We start from the raw sequence: 17,744 nt of genomic DNA, 5'->3' as shown, positions 1-17,744 counted from the left end.
TTGACAGTTGCAAGACGTTTATCTAACACACCATGCAACCGTCCAGCTTACGATAAATCGTCATTAGCCAATCCTAAACAAAATTTATTAAGGAATTGAATAAAATTATTTGTTTAGGGCTGAGATGGCCAACTAGCTAGTAATATTAAATGGAATATCAAAATCGGGGATGTTCAACGTCTTGTCGTGTCCGTCAGTATATTTACGGTATATTTTGATAGTGGCATGGTATATTTGGGTATTAATTGTATTGCTGGTATGCAGGTGCGTGAGGCGCTGGGCGACACCAAAGCGAATCATAGAATTATGGACTCCCTCGAGCCTCGAGGTGATAACCGACGCGTTTTTTGTTTGTTTTTTTTTCAAAACATTAAAAACTATCGATGGCTCAACTATCAATCGTTTGACAGCTCTAGTATGTAGCTGTCTGTATGGTCACACTGATCCTTCCAATCTATCTAGCAATCTATCCATAGGTCAGTATAAATAAATAATAAACCTTTTCACATAGGAGGTGTGGAGCATCTGCATTCAGCATTAATTAAAGGCATGAGATTTGCCATCTTTTTCATTTGCACTGCACTGAAATTCTATTTAAAATAAGAAAAAACAGAATAATATTATTTGACTGTTGCAATAATCGTTATAAGAGGTATCGATAGTTGAATCTTTGCAGCCAGCTGTTTTCAAACAGAGCCGCTAAATTCTGAGAGAAATAGATGTTTATTTAATAAACAGAACTGGCCAACTGCAAATATACAATCAATTATATACGTGCAGGAAAAATACAAGCAATTAAGCATTATATTCAATGAACGTGCGCACATGCTGCAATCGATAACGGCTTGAGGGGGAAAAAAGAACCAGCTGGTTCTCTTCTCTTCCAACTTCCACTTTTTTCTGTTTTTTCGATTTCGGAGACAAAATGTGCGACAGGATGACAACGGCACATATGTCCGCAGATGCGCGCCATGCACTCATTGCCGATCATCTGCAGAAACTGATCAAGAGCGTGACAGGCCCCAACGTAAGTCTGAAGCGTCGTCATCGCCTGCCCAAAGTGGCCAATAACAATAGCTTATTTCCCATTGGCAGGTCACTCCAAGGCAGCAGCGAAATCTGGAGCAGATGGCCAGGAAACATATACGCCACACTAACTTCCTACTCACGAGTAGTCATGAAGTGACGCAGACGCTCAACGCTGTGGTGAAGCGTTTCCAGGAGGAAAACATGGCACCCTTTGGGCAAGCCATTAAGGAGCTGAGCACAAAACTGGTCGAAGATCCCGTCTGGCAGGATCACCCCCAGACGGACGTACAGTGGTCTCTGCTCGACTTTATGCTTAGCATGACCAACGCGCCGATACAAAATGTGCGCCGGAACCGCCAGCAGATGGATCAGTGCCGCCTCTCGGCACTGGCCGCTGTTGAGGCGGCCTCCACCTCCAAGGCCGTCGCACCCAACATCTCTGAGGCGGACACCGACTGGGTGAGCCTGCTCAGCGAGGATTTTCTGGAGAATCCAACGCCTGTCGACAGCTCGGACACTGAGGAGGTAAGATGCAGCCACTGTATCCCATGATAAATCCACTTGAAGTAGCTCTTGCTGTTCAGGAACCGTCCGAGGAGAGCGATGACCAAGAGATTAGTGGCTCCGTTTCGCCAGAGGAGGCAAAGACCACGCTGAAGCCGAAGGATATGGCCACTGTCTATAAGAACGCCATGGACAATATTAAGCCCTGTGTTGAAAAATCCTACCTGCCAAAGTCTGCGAGAACCGGAAATTCTGTGCCATCCTTCCACATAAATGAACCTGTCGAAATCACTCTGTTATCTCCACTTAAGGAGATCAGGAGCAGCAATATTGTCCCCCTGCCGCCGCTCCAGCTGCCCAAGCATTTCACGCAGCACACCCAGTGCGTATGCGACGAGAATCTGCTGCCGCAGCAGATCCACGCCCATTGGTGGCGCCAAGACATCGCAATCCACACCAAGCCCCCTGACAGCGATCCCCTGTCCAACTTTGCCATCACCTATGTGCAGTTCCTCAACAAGCAGTCCTTGGGCCTCGTACAGTATCCGCTGCCCAACACCAGCACGGAGCGCTGTCTGCTGCGGGAGATCCTCTTCATGTTTATCAGTCCCGTCAGCTGTTGCTTCTTTGTGGTGGATGAGGAGCGACGCATCAGCGTGCGCCAGAATACCAGCATCTGCAGTGTGACAGCGGTAAGGGCATCGCATCGCATTGCATCCCTCTTCCATCGGAAGATCCCTCTCTTTTCCTCAATCGCCTCTCTCTTTCTATTTGCATGTAGGAGGGCCTGAAAGAAACGCTGGACACGCACCTGGTGCCTGCCATGGAGGATATGAAGCAGCTGCGTCAGACCATAGACAAGCTGACACTGCGCCACAACGGGCAGAACATTATCGGCACTCTGGAGTGCTTTGCCAATGGCCTGCGCGATCTGGTGCGCCCGATCAAGGAGGCGCTGCTTGCCTACGAGGAACGCGTGCTCAGCGAGGAGCCCGTCTCGCTCATCCACTTCATCCGGCACATGAACAAGCACTTTCGGATGCTCCAGCTGCTCCGCCTAATGTGCAGCAAGGCCGTCCTGCCGTCGGGGCCGCCGCACCTGATGTGCGCCCATCTCCTGTCGCAGCTCTACCAGCAGACGCGGCTGCATGTGCCGCACCAGAAGCTGGCCATCGCCCTGCTGCTGGTCTCGCTAAACACCTACTGCAACATCTTCGATGGCTGGTGGCGCCGGGCCAAGCTGGAGGACCGGCAGGCCCAGTTCATTGTGGAGCGATGGTGAGGCAAAAGTTCTTTCGAGACTATTTCCTATATCCATACTCCATACTTGTGTTTATGTAGGATACCTGAGTGCGAGGATGCGGGCGCGGAGTGGGACGCGAGGGTGCTTGTCCGCCAGCGGCGGCTAGCGGAGGATGAAAGCGAAGAGAACCGCCAGATTTTTAAGAAACTGCAAAGCTGTCCCTTCTACCTGCTGCTCCTCGAGCATTCCCTCACGTCCAGTGAGACACAGGAGCTGCTGGCAAGCGTCAATCTGCTGGGCGACATGCTGGCCACCACCAACGAGATCCGTTCCCGCTCCCTCTACGACGAGCTCCACTCCCAACTCTTCGTGCAGCTGCGCGTTTACGGCGGGGCGACGCAGCAGTCCCCAGGCACAGATGGGGACACACAGATGGGGAGCAGTCGGGAACACACAGGGGAAGAGCAGTCGGAGCAGCATGCCTTTGAGCAGAAGCTTCTCAGCAGCGTCGGGGACATTGAGAATCCGGATCTGCTGGCAGTGCTCACCCAGTCGGTCAGGAAGAAGCAGCAGGAACGAGATAAGCAGCAGGGGCAGCAGCGACGGCAGCCACCGGCTCAGGCGGGGGCAGTGCTGGAACGACTGGAGGGCGCCACGCGAATGCGGGTAAAGGACGTGCTTTCAGAGGCCCTCAGGGAGATACTGCTGCGCCGCCAGTCGCTGGCCAATAAGTTTGCGATCAAGACCATAAACGTTGACCTGCAGCTGGGCGAGAGTGTGCGATTCCTGCGCCACGTGCTGCTGCTGGAGGCCGACCATCTGCTGCGTCCATATTACACGAAGCTCTTTCGCGATATCGAGGCGGGTCTGAGCTGGGCTCAAGTCTCGGTGATGAACATGGAGCTGTACGACCTGCTCGCGCCCCAATATGCGCAGATGGCTGGTCGCGCCTCGGTCAGGATCATATCGCAGGTGCGCTCCACCTCCACCAAGGTGTACGAGGCTGTGGAGGCCATCGAGATGGTGTTCGATTCGTTTGAGCACGTGCAGAGGATCGTGACGCCGTCGAACCTGCAGACGTACAATTCGGTGTGGCGCCTGATGCTGAAAGTGAAGTGGGCCGCCTGGAAGCTGGAGAATATGGTCTTCATTCGGCGTCCGCGCAGGGACATGTACGAGCCGCTGGACATGGTCGGCCTGATCGTTCGCCGACTGGAGATTCTGCGTTTCTGGCTCATGTATCTGATCAACAGTCTGCACACGCACATTATGCAGGTCGTGGGCCACCAGTTCGAGCCGCAGATCGACAAGTGCCACAACATCCGGGAGCTGAGCTCTCTGCATGAGCAGTATATGCTGCTGCTGTCCAGCCACTGCCTGCTCACCGAGGAGACGGCTGCTTTTCGCATTGCCCTCGAGCAGCTCTTCCATTTGATATTCGTTCTGGACATGGAATGGACCAGTTGCTCCAGCTACCTGGCCGACTCCCATCCACTCGCCCTGGATGTGTCCAGCGATGCCAACGACGATGACGAAGGCATCGCCAAGGGCCTGCAGTACTTGGCCCTCAACCAAGTGACGGAGATTGAGATGACCTACATACGTTGCCATCAGACACTGGCCGAGATTCTCAACAATTTGGTCTACAAGCATGATCATAATTTCCGTAAGTAAATTAACGAACGAACGATGGTTTGAATGGTTCTTCTACTTACTTATTTCCTCCCCATCTCTCTCTCTCTCTCTCTCGCTCTCTGCAGTGACCGCGTTGGAGTCGGCTATTAACACAAGTGTACCCTACTAATGGAATGGAATCTTCATAGAATCTTCTTCCCCTTAATCGCCGGATATCCGACTGTCATGAGAATGGATTGAATCTCTGCCCTCGAGGAATTTTATTCCTTTTAAAACTAAAACTGAATTGAAATTGAAACCGAAACCGAAATTGTTGAAACTCCTAAGTTCTTAAGCTTCCCCACTGATTACAAGTTTACAAATGATGGACAGCTCCTTGGGGAGTGTTTCTTTGATTGAGGAGTGTTTTGGGTCCCAAAATGGATACGAGACAGTTTGGCTAGGAACAAATAATTTATTTATTATGACTTACGACAGCAATGACTTACACTTACAGCATAAGACTAAGTATAACCTATCTGCATGTGGCTTAAGAGCAATACCTTATGTTCTGTATCAGCTGGGATCTGTGTACAAATTCGATTAGAGATTTTGGATGTAGGTCTGATGATGAGGATGGGTTTGAGATCAGTAGCATTGTGGATTTGTTTGCCAATGGCCCAGCGGAAATGGGCTGGTTGTGTTTGTGGTCGATGTCGAAGCGTGGCAGCATAGCGGCCATGCGATGCGTCAGTAATGGCGTGATCCGGACGATTATGACGCTTTCTGGCTGGCTAATGCTTAGTCTAGTAGTTAAGTGTTTTTTGATGTTGTTGTTGTTATTGTGGAGGTGTCCCTTCGGGGCTGTTGTAATACGAGTATCGTTGCAGTCGTTGTTGGGCGTGTAGGTGCATATGTGGAAATTTTGGCCACGTCCTTTGGCTGCCTTGTCTTTCAGTTTGCCGACGTGGCTTGGGAACCAGATTAATTTCTTGTGGAGTTTCTTCGCCCGCTTTGAGCCATACTCTTGTCGATGACTCAGCAGAGTGCTGCAGCAGGCGGCTTCTGGCCAGAGCCCTGGTAGCCCTGGCAACTCTACAAAACGACAACAAACGCAAAGTGCACGCACGAAAATAACGTTCTACCCGGCACTCGGACGGAGTAGCAGCTCTATAAAGCTCCATAAAGTCGAAGAACGGAGCTCAAAGCACATTTGACAGTTGACAAGGCCCGAGCCTGAATATATCGTAGATAGTTTGCTGCTTGTTCCAGAGGCGAAACATGTTCCAGGCGACTGAGCTGCGGTCCTGTCTGGTGCTCCAGATACTGCTGGAGACGAATGTCTATGTGTCCGCATTGTGGGCCCTCAACTATTTGTTCCACATAGTCGTACACGTAAGTTGTGGCGAGGATCCATCATGCAACCGCATCCCACTGTTCGGACTTCTCTTCCAGATGGACGAGCTATGGAGCTTCGATACCGCGGCCCTCCTGTTGGCCTATGTGCTGGCCGTGGGCTCCGAGGCAGTGCGCCTTTATGGCGCCTTTGCGGTGAATCTGCGCCCAGAGAATGCCTCAATGTGGCTGCTGTTGACAGTGACGCCGTGTGTCCTGTTCCCGTCCATGGTCTACCTCCGGCTATCCTTGGCAACGAACGCCCGCCTCTGGCCGCACTATATCTCGTATGCGGTGCTCTTTCTGATCGGCCTGGAGGTGATTGCGATCCTGGGAAACAATATAAGGAACGAACTGGATGAGACAAATCAGCAGCTGGCGGATTTCAGGACGCATCATAGCCCTGCCCTTCGAAATGAGAATCGGAGGGCGGCTCGCGTGGACTAAAGCTCTGAGGTTTATTGTGTTGCTGGCAGCAACGACCCTCTCTAATAAAATTAAGTAAAATAAAATAAAATAAAATAAAGATAAGCTACTTTTAGCTACAAGCTAGATGCATCTACTACGCTATTGACTATTGACTGATATGCTGTGAAGAGTGAGTGCGCGTCTGAGCGGCAAGCAAGAATTCAGGCATCCATCCATCCATCCAAATGGGGCACCGAAAGCAGGCACCTAGCGGGGGACTTCGTCTAGATTGTGAGCCTTAAGCAGGGCATCGATCTTGTTCATCTGGGCCCGCATGGTGGGCAAATAGTCGGACATCACAACGAGGTTCTCCTCCTGATGCTCGCCCTGGCCGAGAAGCTGGCTGCGTGTGGGCACCCAGGCGTATATGATCTGGAAGGAGAGCATTGGATTAGCATTGTAATATTAGATGGTGCGTCATAGAGTTCTCCCCCACCGCCACCTCCTCTCCCGCTTACCCTAATGGTACTCTGCACGAGAAAGCCGTGGTAGGGCTTCAGGGTGCGCTCGTACGCATTCTGCAGATGCTGCTTGAGTGCCTCCTGCTTCTGGGCGTCGTTGTAGATGTTCTCGAAGAAGATGCAGATCAGCAGGAGGCCGCGCTTCAGCCAGAGCAGGGCATTGGGGGCCACGTTCTCACTCTGCATATTGAGGATGATCATATCCTCCAGATAGTGATGCTTGAGCACATTCTCCCCGTAGACTTTGCTTAATTTCTGGATAAAAGATACACAAAATAAATATGGTATGGATATGGATATGGATATGGTACTTGCAGCCAAAAGTGGGTGGGTCTTGGTCTTGTGTTTCTCTTACATTTATATTTCCATTCATGTCGTTAATCACGGGCGTAAAAAGTTTGCCAAAGCTTTCTGCCAGCAAAAAACCAAAGAAGTAACGAAAAGAAACGGAAAAATAATTATCGTAAAAAAAACTGGTTAAATGCTGTGCGCGTAATTGAGTGGAGTGCGTCTGTTACTATCACCTATAACTGTCACTATCTCTAGGGCGGCGTCGAGGAACGCTCGAGTTTCGATCTTATCGGCGGCATTGCCCGGAAATCCCTTCAGCGCCTTGAATTGTATGCGTGCCGATGATGGGTTCATGGTCCTAGACTTCTTTAGTTCTTGGTTTTGGGTTGAGTTGAGTTGAGTTTGCTCCGTCTGGGTCTGCGTCTGCACGGCAAATGAAATGGAAATTGAAAGTGAACATGAAAATAATGAATCAATGCTCAAGCAGTGTTTGCTTTCTGGACATCAATTGGTTATCTTATCAGCTAGCAGCGCACCTGCCCTGCGCTCTATCTGCCTCCAACTACGAATATTTCAACTCTGCTCTGACGAATCAGTTCAGTTTTCACTATTGAACCCCGTTCGGTGCTGCCGTTCGGTTCCCGCTGCGCTGTGCGCTGCTGGTGTCCGCTGCTCTGCTGCGTCGTCGATAGTGCGAACGAATAGAATACAAGTTTGCCGCGTAGGCTAAGACTTATATGAAGACGCTGGCAGTGCCAGTTCTAGTGACGCTGTGGGAGAGTGGGCTCTCAGTTAGACGCCGCAACCCTTTTTTAAGATGCGGCCATGACCCAGGCTTGCCTGTTTACTTCTACAGAAGGTGCCACACTCTCTGCCGCTCTTCGAGTTGCAAATTTCTGTGTCACGCGCGCTTAACCGCGCAACTGTATCAAAATAGGTGACAACCCAACAAGTGAGCGGTTTCTGGAAGTGCCTCACCTTCCTCACACCAGCACCTTGCGCAATACAACCAGTCAGACGGGCGTCCGTCGGCCCAGAGAGTAACCTCGGGCTCAACTGACGACGGCGATCAGCCGAAGGCACCCAAAGCACCCGAAGCACAAGCACAAGCACAGAAAACCTGCCTCAAAGTCACCAGCTGTGTATGTGTGTTTGGTGCGTGTGTTACCATCAGCAAAGCAGTTTTAAAGCAGTGCGTTGAATACAGTTTTGGAGCATTTATAGAAAGCAAAGCGGCTTGGGAAGCATTGGAAGAAACTGAAGGGAACTTTGTAATCAAAAAGTTTATTTTTCTTGTAACAAATTGAACAAAAAAAAAATCCAGATAGCTCTACTTTCAAAAATAAAAGACATATTTTGGTTTTTACAGAAAGCTAGAAATATTAAAACAAATAAAATTAATTAAAGCAAAAAATATAAAAATTTAAATGAATTAATAAATAAATAAAAATTTTAATACATTTTAAAATTAATCAATTACTAAATAAAAAATTAAAATAAATTCATAAGCAAATTATAAATAAAAATTAATCAAGCAGGAGATGGATGGTGAGAAGAAAGCAATAAACACAACAATTTGGTCAAATTTTGGCATTTTATTCAAATACTTGATTATGTTTACATTTAGTATGGGCAAAAATTAAAACGAAAATTCAATTCAAAAATAACCATGTCTACCCGCTAAATGGTAAAGTAAATAGCACGTAAATTCTTGATAAGTCGCGGTCCATCATTGGGTTTTATACCCGGCACTCGAAGTTTGGGTAACAGCCAGAAGGAAGCGTGTTTGACCACCTAAAGTATCCTATGCAAATATATTCTTGATCAGCATCAATAGCCGAGTCCATATAGCTATGCATGTCTGTCCATTCCAAGACAATAAAAACTAGAGCAACCAAATTTTGTGTGCCGACTCCTGTGATATTACACGGAATTCAATTTACGGGGCGGCCCCACAAAGCGCAAAAATCTGTGGCATCAATTCACAATGTTGAAGAAACGAAAAATAGAAAACTCAGAATTATAAAGCATGATCATATCATATCTACCAGATTGCAGATTCTGGGTGAGATCGGATACTTCAAGCCAGAAGTATCAAATCGATTTGCAGCAGGGAGATATAACGGCTGGTGTTGGTGTGAGAAGAGCGAGAATCTTCGCTATCTATCTATCTTCTCTGTTCTCTATAGCGAAATAAAAAACAGTACCAATAAAAATATTTTAAAGTTCGAATCGAATAGGTCCCTAGGTGGAAAGGGTATAAGCGAAGTGCAGGAATTAGCATTAGAATATAACCAGCGGTCCTGGCTGCTCTCTTTTTCTCTCCGTGCTGTGCCCCACTCTCATGCCAAGTGCGAGCGAAATTGCCCCCCTCTGCAAGTGCACTTGGCATTGCATTTGTTTTGATTGGCAGCGGGTGTGGTTCCCATGTGGGGACGTAATGCCAAGCACTTTTTCCAATTATCGGATTAGATATGCAGGCCAAATTTCGCCACTTGTTGTGACAGATTTTCTGCGTCATTTATGGAAGTCTTCGAATTTCAGGTTCAAGGAAGTTCCACGGGCGATAGTTAAACAGTAAATTCGGGATTGAATGAGGGACCAACTGCACCCTTGGACCCTCGGAAACATAGTTATAGAAGCTCTTCGTATCTGCCACTAAAAAAACATGTTGATTTTTAATTTCTTTAAAAGATGGTCCCATATGCTGAAGTGAATATTTTGCACAGTTTTTTTGGAGCCTAGAGCTTGTCCCTTTTTATGGGGCCAATGTCAAATGAAGCTGTATCTCACGAGAAAAATTCGTCATGACGGCCAACTTGGGATTCAACATGAAATGAATCTTTGTCCCTTTGATCCCCAAAGATGTCTCCATTTCATGGTATGTCATATGATAAAATCCCGCACAGCATCTACTTTTCTCCGGTACAACAACCGTTGCAGGATGACCGCCACAGGACTCGCTCTGCAGCGAAGCACGTGCACGACTGAATTCGTTTTGCCAGTCTTTCGCAGTGGCAATGCATGCTGCCTCATCACCGCAAGTTGGACCAAATTGGTCGAAGCATTCTTGTCCTGAAAATCCACGTCAAAAATCGCAGAAAATTATGACACGAATTTTTTTTTTAATTTTTCGCCAACGAAATCGTTAAATGAAATAAAATGCGACCGCAAAAGGAAATGTTTAAAGCGTGATTTGGCCAAAATATGACAAAATTTTAAAGGGCAGAGTCGACCTTTTCCTGGTCATAATAAATATAGCCAAGGCAGCCCTCGCAGCACATATGTCTACGTAATATATCTGAAATGGCAGCCGCAAAGGATCCTTCAAAGGGATATCTTAGCCTTATTTGGCTGAGGGATGCCCCGCGGCTTCAACAAGTGGCATTGCAAGTGGCAAATTTCAGATTTTTTGCCTGCATTACGGTTCGATTTGCTCCCCTAAGGTGTACGGAGTACAGGAGCCCATTGTACCTGATCCTACTGACAATAGTTGCCAACAGTAGCGACATCACTTTACAGAGAATTATGGAGATGGAGGCTGCCTAATGCCTTAATGCCTGATCATAGAACCAGACCAGGGGTACGCATGGGTGCCAGGATCTAGCTGCGGGCAAGGGACAGGGCGTTGCTGATTTGAATATTCATTGGTTTCTGTTGTCTGTTGTCTGTGTTTTTGTATGTTTGTGTGGATTTTGAATTGTGTCTGGGCAGGGGGCAACGCCATATCGAGAGTTTTATCTGTATAGAGGGAGTGTCGAGGGTGTAACGACGATTGCCCAACGAACAAAATACGCTCAATGTGTGGTAGTGGTAGTGTACGTGTAGGTGTCTCCTGGCCCTTGGCCTGCTCACCTGACAATCCTCATCCACACGCGAGTGTTGCTGCCAGGCCTGCTGGGTGAGATTGTCCTTGTCCCGAAGGTTCTTCTGCCTATGAAAATCTCCTTTGGGGGCATATTCCCCCTGTGTTTCATGTTATAATTCCACTTGCACTTCCGCTTTCACTTCCGCTTTCACTCACAGTCCACTTCCACTTCCACTCGCAACTTCCATTTCCACTATCCACACTTCCAACCTCTTATGCCCCGATGGATGAGCTCTTCTCTCGCTGCGGCGATGGCTTCATTCGACCTTTGGTTTTGGTTTCGCTTTTGCTTTTGCTTTTGGATTGTTTTGTCCCTCTGCTGCCGTCGCAGGGGTGGCCGAAAATGCCTGTTGCATGCTCCCCTGGTGGGAGAGCCTGTGAGGTGATGTTCTTGTGCCCGTCTCACATCGTCTCCCTATTTGGGGGAACGCAGAGTAATGGTCACCTCATTTCGCTTGTTGAAGCGCACCCGGAACAGGATGCCCGACGCGCTGTACAGGAAGCTCCTGTGCGAGTTGCGGCCCTCTCGCTCCTGCCCCTCCACGTGCTGGATCAGTCGATGGGGCAGGTGGCGGTTGTCGTTGCGCACCCGCCAATGGTCAGGCGCCTCCTCCCATCCCGCCAGTGGCGAGGCCAGTGGCCGCGACAGGGTGCCCGTCTCCTCTGGGTCCACCATGACGACCAGTGGCTGCATGGGGTCCTCCTGGGTGGGCGAGAGGCTGGGCATGTGGTAGGTGACGTGCGGAATGTAGCGTGTGCTGGGGCTGGTGCCGCGCTGCTGCTGCAGCCACGCCCGCGCCGCGGCGGAAGTGCTCGGACCCTCGTCCAGGGCAGGGTACGCTGTCGGGATGGGGATGGGAATGGCGATGGCAAGGGCCAACGCGCGCTCTGGGGTGGAGGCGGAGCTGCTCGTCTCGCTCTGGTATCGCAGCCACTGCCGCACAGCGGCGGAGGTGCTCGGCCGCTCCCCTTGGTCCGGATAGCTGCCGGTTCCGGTTGCGCTTCCGGCCTTGGCCACCACTGACCTGGGCCCGATGGAAATGGACTGCGTGTGCTCGTGGCTGGAGCCTCCCCCGCTGCTCGTCTCGCTCTCGTCCCAAGCCGTCGCGTCCAGGGGACTCTCTGGCTCCGGCGACGGGCAGGGGGTGACGCTGGGTGTGTCGATATCCTGCATTATGTGATCGTCGGGGGATCTGGCAGCGGCCGGCGGAGTCGGCGGCTGGGACTCCGGTGTCAGGGCCAAGGAGCCTGTGGGCTCGGCGGGCTCCTCGAGCTCCTCGAGATCCGCCAGGTCCTCGACGAAGGCCCAGTTGTGCTCCAGATTTGGGTCGGTCGACACGCTCTCCTCCTCCCACGGCATCGGTGTGGGGGGCCGGGGTGGCGTCAGCTCCTCCGCCTCGTTGTCCGGATTGGAGCCCGTCGACCAGCTCTGCTCGTCCCAGGGCAGCAGCATCGGGAAGCGCGGCGCCTTGCGTGCCGGCTTGTTCTCGCTGCTGGCTTCCTTTTCTGCTGGCGGTGGCGGCACACAGTCGCCCAGTGCCTCGTCTGGCTCGGGAATGGCCAGGGCGGCCCAGAGATGCTCCGCACTCGGCAGCGGGTCCGCCAGTCCCGGAATGGGGTGTCTCGGATGTCCGGCGTTGTGACCAGCGGCTCTGCCGCGGTCTGCGGCATTCGGCATGTCGTCCCCATGCCCGGCATGGGTCCTCATGCGGACGTCCTCGTCTCCGGCGTCGATGGCCTGTGCCTCCTGGGCCTCCTCGGCGCGGCGTACTTTGCGCTGCGACTCAGACATTCTGTGGAGAGGCAATTGTTGGTTAAATTCCCACCTCAAGTCCCAATTACCCCCCTCAACCCTGCCTCACTCCTCGCTCTCGATACGCGCTACATGTCTGACCTATGCACAGGATCTGCCGGTGATCGGGCGACCTAATCCCTGCCTGGTCCGGCATCAAGAGATGCGATCAGTTGGGCATAAGGAAAGTCTATTAGTCCTGCCCCGCAATGGCACCACCTGGTGGCATTGCTGTGGTTCCCATGCGGACGTGCAATGTCCACTTAATCCCCGAACCCATCACGCACTTCCTCCAATTATCAGATTAAATATAAATATTTAAGTTTAAGTATTTAAGTTATTTCGCGCAACTTCTTCTGACAGTTGTTCTTCGATGTGTGTCGTCTGTTGGCTTCTAAGGCCCCTTCTCCATGGGCTGTCAATGGCCTGAGCTAGAGAACAACTGCAGCTGGATCCCAACAGATTCAAGCCATTGGTATTTTGGGCCTCCGCCCCACTGTGACTCTTTCAATGTGCTGGGCTGCGTGGGCTGTCGTTCGATCGGGACAAGCAGAGACGCTTTTCCATGGCAACTATACAGATTATAGGACATCATGTGGTGGGTCTACGAATCTACGCATAAGATCCGTTTGGATAGGGCTTCTGCAGCAGCCATTGATCATTCGAGATCTACTGGGTACTGGGTAGTAGCCCATAACTCGGCAGAGACTTTGCCTTCCAATCGGAAGTTCCTCTGCCCGTGCAGCAGGCGGCCCTTTGCAGCCTTCGTAGATACTTTTCGCACTCTCTCTCTTTCTCTCCGGCTGTACCCCCCACCCACCCCACTGATTTATGCATGTAATTGCATCGGTGAATATATTTTTTTATATTTAGAACCCTGGCTGCAAAGGCAGTTTGGGCGCTGCTATCCTGCAGTTCTGCGGTCCTTATTATAATTACATTTAATAGCAGAAGAGGATTAAAAATTAATTCATAATTTGACGCGCGGCCTCCCCTTGTGAAATACATTACATATGGTGCCCATATGGCTCCTTCGCCCAGAAGGGCACAGGGATACCCGCGTTGGCTGTCCTTAAATGGCAGCCGCCAGCGGTGTGGTTCCCATATTATTGGCTTCCCTCCTGGCAAATTTTCTCCTTTCTTCCTATTTCTGCCCTGCCCATCGCTCTATTCTGCAGCCCCAACCAGACTCCGTTCAACTGGTGGTCACTGAATGCTCGTACTGGGATACTGGGATACTGGGGAGTACTCACCTAGTGGGCGTCGGCGTTGTCGCAGGCCAATCTCTTGGTGTCTCCGGACGTGGTCAGCACGAAGACGTAGTGCGTCTGCTGCTCGGCCAGGAGGTGCCACAGGGCGGCGGGTAGCTGGAAGCGGTGCTCCTGCCGCTGCTGGTCGGCGGCGCTCAACTCCTCGTAATGGGCCACCAGGCTGTTGAGGTTGCAGCGCAGCTCGACGAGCCGCAGCGGCGTGGCGGATACGATTTCGCGGCTGGCCCTGGACAGGTGGATGGCCGCCGCCGCCGCCTCAGTGGTAGGGGGTTCGGTAGGGTTCGGTCTCAGCCAGCGGTGGTGGGCCAGGATCACGGCACAGTTGCGGGCAAAGTAGAAGCTATCGTTGCGCCGCTGGCCGTGGTAATTGTCCAGCAACTGGCTGCTCGGCTGCCTTAGCTTGAGCTGGGTGATGCGGCTGCGGGTGTGAGTGTGGGTGTGGGTGTGGGTGTGAGTCCCTGCTGCTGCTGCTGCTGCTGCTGAGGACGACTGGTCGACTATTCGCTGCGGCAGATGCTCGGTGGCCTGGTCAACGGTGAGTACGCGGTTGAGGTAGTCGAAGCCCTGGCCCATCACACCGTCCAGAGTGTGGCCCAGATCAAAGCAGTGGCCCAGCTCGTGGCAGACGGCGCCCAGGGTGCTGGCGTAGACGCCACCGTAGGTGCGTCGGTAGTTGCTTTCGTCCGGCAGTCGCGCGACGTCCACCCGCTCCGCACTGCGCACACAGTCGCCGATCTCCGCGAATGTTCGCGGCCACGAATAGAAGTGGGCGCTCCCGAACAGGGCCAATCCACCGCCACCCAATGCGGCGTGACCGCGCAGGTGACGTCGGATGTTGGCGTAGGAGAGGTCCCCGCTGGCCGCTACAGCGGCGCCGTCGTACCGTGTGCAGGCCACGAACGCGACGAACTTGAGGTGCAGCTGCTGGCCCCACTGCTCACAGGCGAGGATCTCGCCGGCAAAGTGCTGCCACAGCTCGTCCTCGCTCTTGGCGAGGGTCTCTGCGGTGGTCAACTGGCTGCGGAAGAGGCGGCAGGGTCCGTTGAGGGTGAAGGTGCGATTGGCAAAGCCCGCCGCGTGCAACTTGTGCGCGTAAATGCACTGCACCAGTCGCAGATTGAGATCGATGAGCGAGCAGCGGGATGCGTGTTGTGAAATTTCCTTTTTCTGCTGCTGCTGCTGCTGCTCCTGCTCCTCCTTTTCGTCCTGGCCCACTATGTAGAGGGGCTGCACGCGAAAGGGGCTGCTGCGGGGCTTGTAGGTGAATCGAATCAGCCTTGAGCCGCTGCAAGAGCGCAGCTGCAGGAGACAGGCTCTAGGGGTCGCTGCAGGCTCCTCCTCCTCCTCCTCCTCCTCTTCTTTGCGGTGCAGGTCGAAGAGAAGCTTGAACTCACCAGCGCTGGATAACTGAGTCAGCTGTTCAAGCGACTCGTCGCGCAGCTCGAGGGTCGCTTTCAGTTGCTTGGCCGCGGCACACTTGGGCTGCAGCCGACCCTTTATCAGCAGAAAACTGTGCTGCACCTCCGCAGCGTCCTGTAGTTGCTCGACCTCGATGCTGTGGATGCGCTTGCAGCCTGTGACGCTGCTATTCATTTCTCTCCTCCACAGATTCCATCGACTTATCCAGCCGGCGTCCGCACAAAAAAAACACCCACACACACACACAGGCACACACACAAAATCTGCAGACCAGGCCAGACCAGACGATAGATGATGATGCGCAAAAGAACAAGCAATAGCGCACAAAAAACAACAACAAAAAGCTACCAGAGCGAACTTTAAGTGCAATCGATTGCAGGCAGCTGCTATCGCAATCGAAGGCAGCCGTGTGCGCGCCCAATTCGAAAAATCGCCCCAAAGTGCTCGCAATTGAAAACAACTTTTTGTGGAGCGGTTTTGGTCGGGGTTCACGACCCAGCCCCACCAGACAGACAACAACAAATAATTTGGCGAGAATTACGGGGGAAAAAAAAAACTGGTTTTTATTTTAGAACTTAGAACTATTCTCGTGTGCTGTTGAGCTGCCTAAACAATGAACAGATCGATCGATGGTCGATGGCTTCGGCTTCGGCTTCGACCCTTGAGAAATGAAAGTAGGAGTACCTTGAGTAGTGCAGGATCACATGGAGCAGTAGCACATGGCAGAGTGGGAGCCCACGAGTGTGGGGAGGGGGCACCTTCCATAGAAACTACAACTACTACGTTAGCTGGCCGTTGTGCGCAGTGCGATACTTGGCCAGCTGGTCCATGTACTCGTCGTGCTTCTCCAGAGTGGCCAGCAGCCCCTCCGTGTTCACCGGCGACTCGTTCGGCCCGTAGTGGATCTGTTGGTCGTTGAGAGTGGTCATGGTGCCGCCCAGGGCGTGCAGTATGGCATCCCCTGCACAGATATCCCACTTCTTGATCTTGGAGGTGTGCAGATAGGCGGTGGCATTGTTGGCCACCACCTGGAGCACCTTGTACCCGGCCCCGGCGGCCGTCAGCAGATTGACCTGCTCCCCGAAGATGCCGCGGGCCAGATCCTTGGCCCCGGCGGTGTGCGAGCGCGAAACGGTGATGATGGGCGACTCATTCTCCTGGGTATGCGGCGGATGGAGTCCTGCGAGATACTCGGACATGGAGTTACCCACCCAGGCCCATGCCGTCTGGCCATTGAAGGGGCTGTGGATAACCCCAATCACCGGACGACCGGCCACGGCCACGCACACCATGGTGGTGACATACTCGTACAGCTCCTCTGCAGACCGGAGAGATGATTCCGTTTATTAGGGCAAATTAAGGGCAAGAGATTCCAGCTAATTTACCTGTAAACTCCTTGGTGGCATCCAAAGGATCCACCCAGACAGTGACATCCTGGGCATTGACAAGCACGTCCGGCACCTGGGCGGTCTCGTGCAGTACGGTGGGATCCAGATCGTAGCTGTGCGACTCCTTGCAGTGCTCCTTGTCCTCCTCGGAGAATATGCGGACACGTGGAAATATGCGCTGGAGGCCCTGCTTCATGACGCAGTGCGAACGACCGTCGGCATCGGTAAACGGATCGTTGACGCCCTCGTCCGTCTGGCCCTTGCTGCGCTCTTTCAGCTGCCGGGAGCGGGCCACATCGAGCACCTCGAGACCGCCGCGCTGCGAGGCCTGGATGGCGGCGATCAGCATCTTGCGCAGGTTCACCCGGTTGGGATTGTCGCTGCGCAGCTTGCCATATATGGCCGGCCGCTCCTCCTGGTGGAAGTTGAGAAAGTAGACCAGCACAATGGTCAGCAGGATGGCGCAAATGGTGGCCGGCACCCGATTGATGCGTATGGAGCGTCCGTTCATCTTACTGCTGTTCTCGCTGCTGGTGAAGCTCATCGGTGAGAGGTGAGAGGTCGGCGGCAGGTAATACCAGCGGAGCAGCGGACCAGCGACTAACAGCGGCCGGGCACTGCCAGATCACCAATATCTTTGCTGCTGTATCTGTATCAGTATCTCTGGCTGTGTCTGTATCTGTATCTGTACCCCTATCTGTGGCTGTGGCTGTCGCTGAGGCTGTGTTTGTGGCTCTTTTGTTTGCCTTTGACTCGAGAACAGCAGCACCAACAGCAGCTAAGCCAACAACAATCCACCTGGCCAAAATGAAGAAGCAGACAATTTAGAGCGCTAACGTAAATGCCGCGTTCTGCCGCCAGCGGCAGAGCTGCTGCTCCAACACGTCCACGTCGCGCGTTTTTGTATACCCCACTTTGTCAGGGGGGTATAAGGGCTGCAAGGCAAACAAACAAAAAATTGACGCAGAGAAATATGGAAACGGCAACAATAACCAACAGCT

The 17,744-nt window shown here is 52.2% G+C and overlaps 5 protein-coding genes across 9 annotated transcripts; 2 read left to right on the top strand and 3 right to left on the bottom strand.

Annotated features, from left to right (window-relative positions):
* The first annotated feature begins 692 nt into the window (after positions 1–692).
* On the top strand, positions 693–4,770 carry LOC111070426. The gene is made up of 6 exons (XM_022360947.2): positions 693–1,027; positions 1,096–1,554; positions 1,614–2,225; positions 2,315–2,811; positions 2,875–4,442; positions 4,537–4,770. The coding sequence occupies exons 1-6, from the start codon at positions 926–928 to the stop codon at positions 4,578–4,580; spliced, it is 3,282 nt and encodes a 1,093-aa protein (XP_022216639.2). The 5' UTR covers positions 693–925; the 3' UTR covers positions 4,581–4,770.
* Positions 4,771–5,512: 742 nt separating this feature from the next.
* Positions 5,513–6,294, top strand: LOC111070435. The gene is made up of 2 exons (XM_022360963.2): positions 5,513–5,785; positions 5,846–6,294. Exons 1-2 carry the CDS (start codon positions 5,672–5,674, stop codon positions 6,230–6,232), a joined length of 501 nt encoding a protein of 166 aa, XP_022216655.2. The 5' UTR covers positions 5,513–5,671; the 3' UTR covers positions 6,233–6,294.
* On the bottom strand, positions 6,225–14,008 carry LOC111070433 (pleckstrin homology domain-containing family A member 8). Of its 5 annotated transcripts, none has more exons than XM_022360959.2 (5): positions 13,919–14,008; positions 7,239–7,428; positions 7,070–7,125; positions 6,712–6,969; positions 6,225–6,625 (listed from the first exon to the last, which is right to left on the bottom strand). In XM_022360959.2, exons 2-5 carry the CDS (start codon positions 7,357–7,359, stop codon positions 6,461–6,463), a joined length of 600 nt encoding a protein of 199 aa, XP_022216651.1. In that variant the 5' UTR covers positions 7,360–7,428; positions 13,919–14,008; the 3' UTR covers positions 6,225–6,460. The 5 variants fall into 5 exon arrangements, with proteins under 5 accessions (XP_022216651.1, XP_022216648.1, XP_022216653.1 ...); XM_022360956.2 differs by lacking the exon at positions 13,919–14,008 and adding an exon at positions 10,861–11,289; XM_022360961.2 differs by lacking the exon at positions 13,919–14,008 and adding an exon at positions 7,984–8,119.
* Positions 12,582–15,628, bottom strand: LOC111070431. Its single transcript, XM_022360954.2, has 2 exons — positions 13,919–15,628; positions 12,582–12,666 (listed from the first exon to the last, which is right to left on the bottom strand). Exon 1 carries the CDS (start codon positions 15,527–15,529, stop codon positions 13,919–13,921), a length of 1,611 nt encoding a protein of 536 aa, XP_022216646.2. The 5' UTR covers positions 15,530–15,628; the 3' UTR covers positions 12,582–12,666.
* A 264-nt stretch (positions 15,629–15,892) lies between these two features.
* LOC111070390 (putative inositol monophosphatase 3) lies at positions 15,893–17,744 on the bottom strand. The gene is made up of 2 exons (XM_022360890.2): positions 16,741–17,744; positions 15,893–16,673 (listed from the first exon to the last, which is right to left on the bottom strand). The coding sequence occupies exons 1-2, from the start codon at positions 17,285–17,287 to the stop codon at positions 16,135–16,137; spliced, it is 1,086 nt and encodes a 361-aa protein (XP_022216582.1). The 5' UTR covers positions 17,288–17,744; the 3' UTR covers positions 15,893–16,134.

The sequence above is a fragment of the Drosophila obscura genome, unplaced genomic scaffold, assembly GCF_018151105.1.
Source record: "Drosophila obscura isolate BZ-5 IFL unplaced genomic scaffold, ASM1815110v1 contig_96, whole genome shotgun sequence".
In the NCBI taxonomy this organism is placed as follows: Eukaryota; Metazoa; Arthropoda; class Insecta; order Diptera; family Drosophilidae; genus Drosophila; species Drosophila obscura.
Note: the sequence above shows the minus strand (reverse complement) of the source record. Positions and strands in the feature narration are given on the sequence as shown.